This window comes from Triticum dicoccoides, chromosome 1B (genome assembly GCF_002162155.2).
Source record: "Triticum dicoccoides isolate Atlit2015 ecotype Zavitan chromosome 1B, WEW_v2.0, whole genome shotgun sequence".
NCBI lineage: Eukaryota > Viridiplantae > Streptophyta > Magnoliopsida > Poales > Poaceae > Triticum > Triticum dicoccoides.
In genome coordinates this window covers 411327375-411332244 of record NC_041381.1, presented here as the reverse complement: position 1 = coordinate 411332244, position 4870 = coordinate 411327375, and the positions used below count along the sequence as shown (strand labels likewise).

The window sequence follows — 4870 nt, the reverse complement described above, 5'->3', positions numbered from 1 at the left end:
TGTAGTATTAGCTCCTTTGTGTTGACCAATTCCACCAAGAACAATCCATGTATGGAACATGCCGAGCAGGATGAGGGAACGTGAGCAGGAGCTGCACCATCATGACCTGGTTGAAGAAGTTCAGTGCATCCCTGGCGTGCAGCTTCGTGCGCCCCTTCTCCATCTATGCCTAGGCCATTTACCCATGTGGCTTCTCAGGCACTACAGAGTTGAGCGTGCATGTTTGCTCGGGGGAACAACCTGGACTTCTGAACTTTTGAAGAACGGAAAAATATACAAGTGATTCAGTCGCAAGCTCCTCAAAATTGTAACAAGTCCAGCACATCACAGTAGCGATTAGAGATACAAAAGGCCGACAGAGAGGATACCGAGGAGGCGCTATCCTGCTGTGCTACACGCTGAAGTTGGATGTCGCACCATCAGAATTCTGAACTTCTAGGGGACAGCGGCTGCTGCTTGATGAGGAACCAAAAATGGGTCGCTGTTGTTGGTTTAGGACGAAGGAGATGCAATCCGGACTGTATTTGCCACAGTCGCCTCAGCCTCGTGCTGGTCGCCGCGAGTGGATCCGTGGGTGTGGCCAGGGTGGCACTCGAGGTGGTTCACGTCTGCCTGCACGCGACGAGAGGAGTGGTGCCTAAGCTCTGTCGGCGGCATCCTCGGGGAGGCGGAGGGTACAAATCACAGGTGGGATCTCCGCGGCGCGTAACAACGACGAGATGCAGGCGGCAGCGCGTGGCAGGTCACGTAGGAAGGGAGGGAAGGTCGAGCCGGAGGGGGGATGTCGCGTCGGAGTGGCAGAGGTCGTCGGGGTGTAGGGCCGTGGCGGAGGTGGTCGGGGTGCAGGGCGGCGGTGGAGGTGGTCAGGGGTGGAGCATGGAGGTAGAGGTTATCGGGGTGGAGGGCGGCGGAGGAGGTGATCAGGGCGGTGCCTGCGGTGGTTGTAGGCGGCGGCGGAGGTCGTCGGGACTGGGACCCAGCGTTGGTGGGATCGGGGGAAGGTGGGGATCATGATTGGGGAAGTGGTGGGTCGATCTATTAGGATCGTGGCGGTGGTGGGTTTTTTCTTCTTCGTCAGTTGGAGTTCGGGAACAAATTCATCGGGTCCTCTATAGGGTGAGCTGTGATCCAAATAACTACTCTGATCCTGGGATCAGAATAGTGTTGTCCTATATATATGGGTCTATTCTAATAAAACCCCTTAAGAGTCTTACTCTGCTAACACTTCCGTGCTGCCTCGGACCGCGAAAACGGACCGCATCTGGATCACACCCCACCTTATCCATTCGAGCCCCCAATCCTGCCTCCAGACCACCCCGCGCCCACCCACTCCCTCTCCTTCCCACCTTCCACGGGCACACCATTGGCGGGCGCGGCGCAGCCCACCTGAGCTGCCACCTCACCATCCCACCTTCTTCGTTGCGGGGCGCCCCACCCACCCGAGCCGGCGCCCAACCCTCCCACCTTCTCCGGCCCGGCTCGCCGTCGGCCAACACTCCACCTTCCTCGGTGGATCCATGGCGCCACCACCTTCGACTAGCCCCGCCGCCCACCACCGCCGTCGTGCCGCAGCCCATACCACCTGCCGCCCCACCTTTCCCCGTAGGACACCCCACCGCTCCCCACCGGCCACCGGATCCGGCCGCCCCACCAAAAAAGCTGGATCCGCGCCACCGGATCCGGATGCCACGACCCCAGGCACGACCAGCAGCACCGGATCCGGCCGCCGCCACCGCTGCCATGCCAGCCTTCTGCGCAGGAGCACCTACGGCGTGGGGGCGCGTCGGGACCCACCACACCTCGCTCCTCCATCATGCCGAAGACGTGAAGGAGTGGCTCGCCCTAACTCCTCTGCCAATCATGGCGGCCTGTGACTCCTCTCGCTTCATACTTGTCGGACCCCTCCCCTCCCTACTTGCTCTCCTCGTCGGTCAGCCAATCTTCAAGTTGCGGCGATGCTCACGACGATTCCCTCTCTCTTTTTTGCAGCGCAGAATAAACGGTGCTGCAGTACACCTCCACACCGGTGGTACATTCCCTGAACCTCAGATCCGGCCACCTCCTCCCTGGTTTGTGGTGGATGCTGACGACCATTGGTGAACGATGCCTTGCCATTGTCCACCTCAACATGGAGGACGAAAGCTTCTCAAGTCGTGCTGCCCAGGCCCTGTCATCGTGGTCCTCCTCTCCTCATCTGCTGCGAGAACAACACTGGCAAGGCGAGCAAAAAAACAGGACGACAGGCAGCAACATAGCCGTGCAGCTCGCTGGTTCATGGTGCATAGTTCGGGCGGTGCCGACAAGCAGTACACGGCCACACCTGTGTCAAAGTGATGCAGTTTGGTGTGTGCAGAACACGCAGCTCACTGCCTCCAAGTGGTGCATTCTGGTGTATGCATGTTTGTAAAAAATGGGTGTGGCCGCGGTCCAGCATACTCCTGGCCTCCCACTGTGTAGTACGCCTGGCATGCCATGGTAGTTCTCTTGTACACTTCACTAATTTTGTGATTTCTGAAGAGAAAAAATGTTGCAAATGAAGTCTGCTATGGTTCGCTATTGAGGTTCATTTTACTCATTTTTGTAGGAAAATATGAAGTGATGCAGTTCTATTGGATGCCCCATTACTCAATTTTGTTCCTGTTGAAAACTGCACTTCAGTAGCTCATTGTAAAAACTGCAGTTTACTAAAGCGATGGTGTGGTTTGTCTTCGCGGAGGCTGCAGTTTTGTCTTGGTGCAAGTAGCCCACAGAATTTTGTGTAGATTGGCTGGTGAAGAATGTAGATTCTGTATGTGTGTGTAGCTATGTATAACAATCAGATATATGTGTATAGTTTGAAGCTTACTTTGTTCTCTGATGCGGTTCGCTATGAAACTCCTTTGTTGTCCACTTGGTAAACATAAAAAAACAATCTCCAAAGAAGCTCGCTTCTATATTATATGTAGTTTAAAAAAGGTTAGAAAAACAACAAAAATGTCATGTAGTTTGGTTTGATTTGTGTCGCCATTCACTTCGCCCTCATGTGAAGGGCACTCATTCCGTGTGGTGTCCCGTATCCAAAAACAGTAAAAATTGCGTCGACACTTGCAGTGCACTTCGTCGCCGTGTGAAGTTCCCTGTGTCGCCATTGTAGTGCGGTTGCCCATCTTTTTAGAAGTAAAATGTGAGTGTGGCTGTGTACAAATCATGCAGTCTGCTTACCCGTCTGATGCAGTGCGGTTTTTCGTCCGTTGCAGTGCGGTTTTCAGTCGGATGAAGTACCCATGTTGATTTGGGTGTCGCGAAAAACAGAGTGTTCGCATTTCGGTAAATTTAAAACTGCTCTAAAACCGTAAAGAATTAGAGAGAGTGTTCTACATGAAAAAGTTGCATCTCGTCGATATATTTCCAACGACATATCAGTTGAATCATTTCGACAACCGGTTTGTAAAAAATCGCAAAAAACGGCCGCTGCCACTCATCGTCCGCCACACGGTTTTTAAAATTAACTTAAAACCGTAAAGAATCTCAAAAAAAATTCAACACATGAAAGTTGCGCCTCGTCCATAGTTTTTCAACGATGTATTACACGCCTCGTTTCAACAAACGCTTAAAAAACTGGAGCGAAAACAGTACCGAAAATTTGAAAAAAAATTGAAAAACAGAATTCCGCGATTTAGTAAATTTGAAACTGCTCTTAAACCGTAACGAATTAGAGAAAATGATATATATGAAAAAGATGCGCCTTGACAATATCTTTCCAACGGTGTATCATTTGCTTCGCTTCGACGAGCGGTTTAGAAGAAATCGTGAAAAAACGCTCGCTGCCACTCGTCATGGGCCGCGCCATTTTCAAGACTGCTCTTAAACCGTGTGGAATCTCGAAAAGTGTTCAAACATGTCAAAGTTGCGCCTAATTCATAGCTTTTCAACGGTATATTACACGCCTCATTCCGATAAACGGTTAAAAAATTAGAGCGGAAACAGTACCAAAAAATAGCGCGTGCAGTTTTTTCCGACCAGAAGTTCACTCGTGTGAGTACTGCAGCACACTTGGTTCAAACAATGACGTGCACTTACGTTCAGCGTGCAGTGCGGAAGTGGTGTGCAGAATAGTTATTCTGCTAATGTTAGCAGAATAGACCGTCTATATATATATATATTCGTGGGCCCGCGTGGACATCCATGATCACCTTGACCGGCAACAAGATAGGTTACCATGGCGGATATTCTTCATTTGGTTCGTGTGTTATCGTAGTATAGGTCATGGTGATATTCATACCTAATTAAAGTTTGAGAACATATACTATGCACGCGCATGCATGCATGAATCCCCGTCATCGACTTGAAGTGTGTTGTAACATACATATGCATCATCAACCTAACCCTCACTCAGTGTGGGGATTTCTAGTTCGAAATCACGGTGCCACATCAAAGTTGTTCCATTGTGTACTAAAACACACACCTGATCCATACATATGTTTGTGCCACACGCATGAAGTGGTTGTCTTTGGGAACTAGCTAGCTATTTGCGTGATTATTGGCGAGCTAGCCTATCTAGGGTCGCATGGACGACCATCACTTTGACCAGCAACAAGAGAGAGGTTGTACGACCAAGGTGGATTATTCTTGGTCCGTTTTATGATCAATCTTGGTGAGATGCCTCTTTGGCCCGCCGACTTAAAAGTGTGTGTGTGGGGGGGTAGGGCGGGCTGCTACTTTGCACTTTGCTAGGTGAACCTCAGTTAGGGGGGCATCATAGCTTAGGATTCCCTTCGTGCCGACACGAGGGGGGCTGCTAGCTATTTCACAGTTTGATAGGTGAACCATGGTTGGGGGGCATCCATTCATAGCTTAGGATTCCCTTCATGCTGACATGAGGGAGGGGGGC

General features: G+C 51.0%; 1 protein-coding gene across 1 annotated transcript; it reads left to right on the top strand.

Moving 5' to 3' along the window:
• Window positions 1-408: 408 nt before the first annotated feature.
• On the top strand, window positions 409-2444 carry LOC119350425. The gene is made up of 3 exons (XM_037618265.1): window positions 409-1001; window positions 1311-1893; window positions 1990-2444. The coding sequence occupies exons 1-3, from the start codon at window positions 409-411 to the stop codon at window positions 2098-2100; spliced, it is 1287 nt and encodes a 428-aa protein (XP_037474162.1). The 3' UTR covers window positions 2101-2444.
• The last annotated feature ends 2426 nt before the right edge of the window (window positions 2445-4870 follow it).

Bases quoted from the DNA above. Each gene is read 5' to 3' on its own strand.
- LOC119350425 (XM_037618265.1), top strand. From the start codon at position 409: ATGTCGCACCATCAGAATTCTGAACTTCTAGGGGACAGCGGCTGCTGC. The intron at 1,002-1,310 runs GTGGGGATCATG...TCCTGCCTCCAG, and splicing joins GTTGGTGGGATCGGGGGAAG to ACCACCCCGCGCCCACCCAC. The intron at 1,894-1,989 runs GTCGGACCCCTC...TCTTTTTTGCAG, and splicing joins ACTCCTCTCGCTTCATACTT to CGCAGAATAAACGGTGCTGC.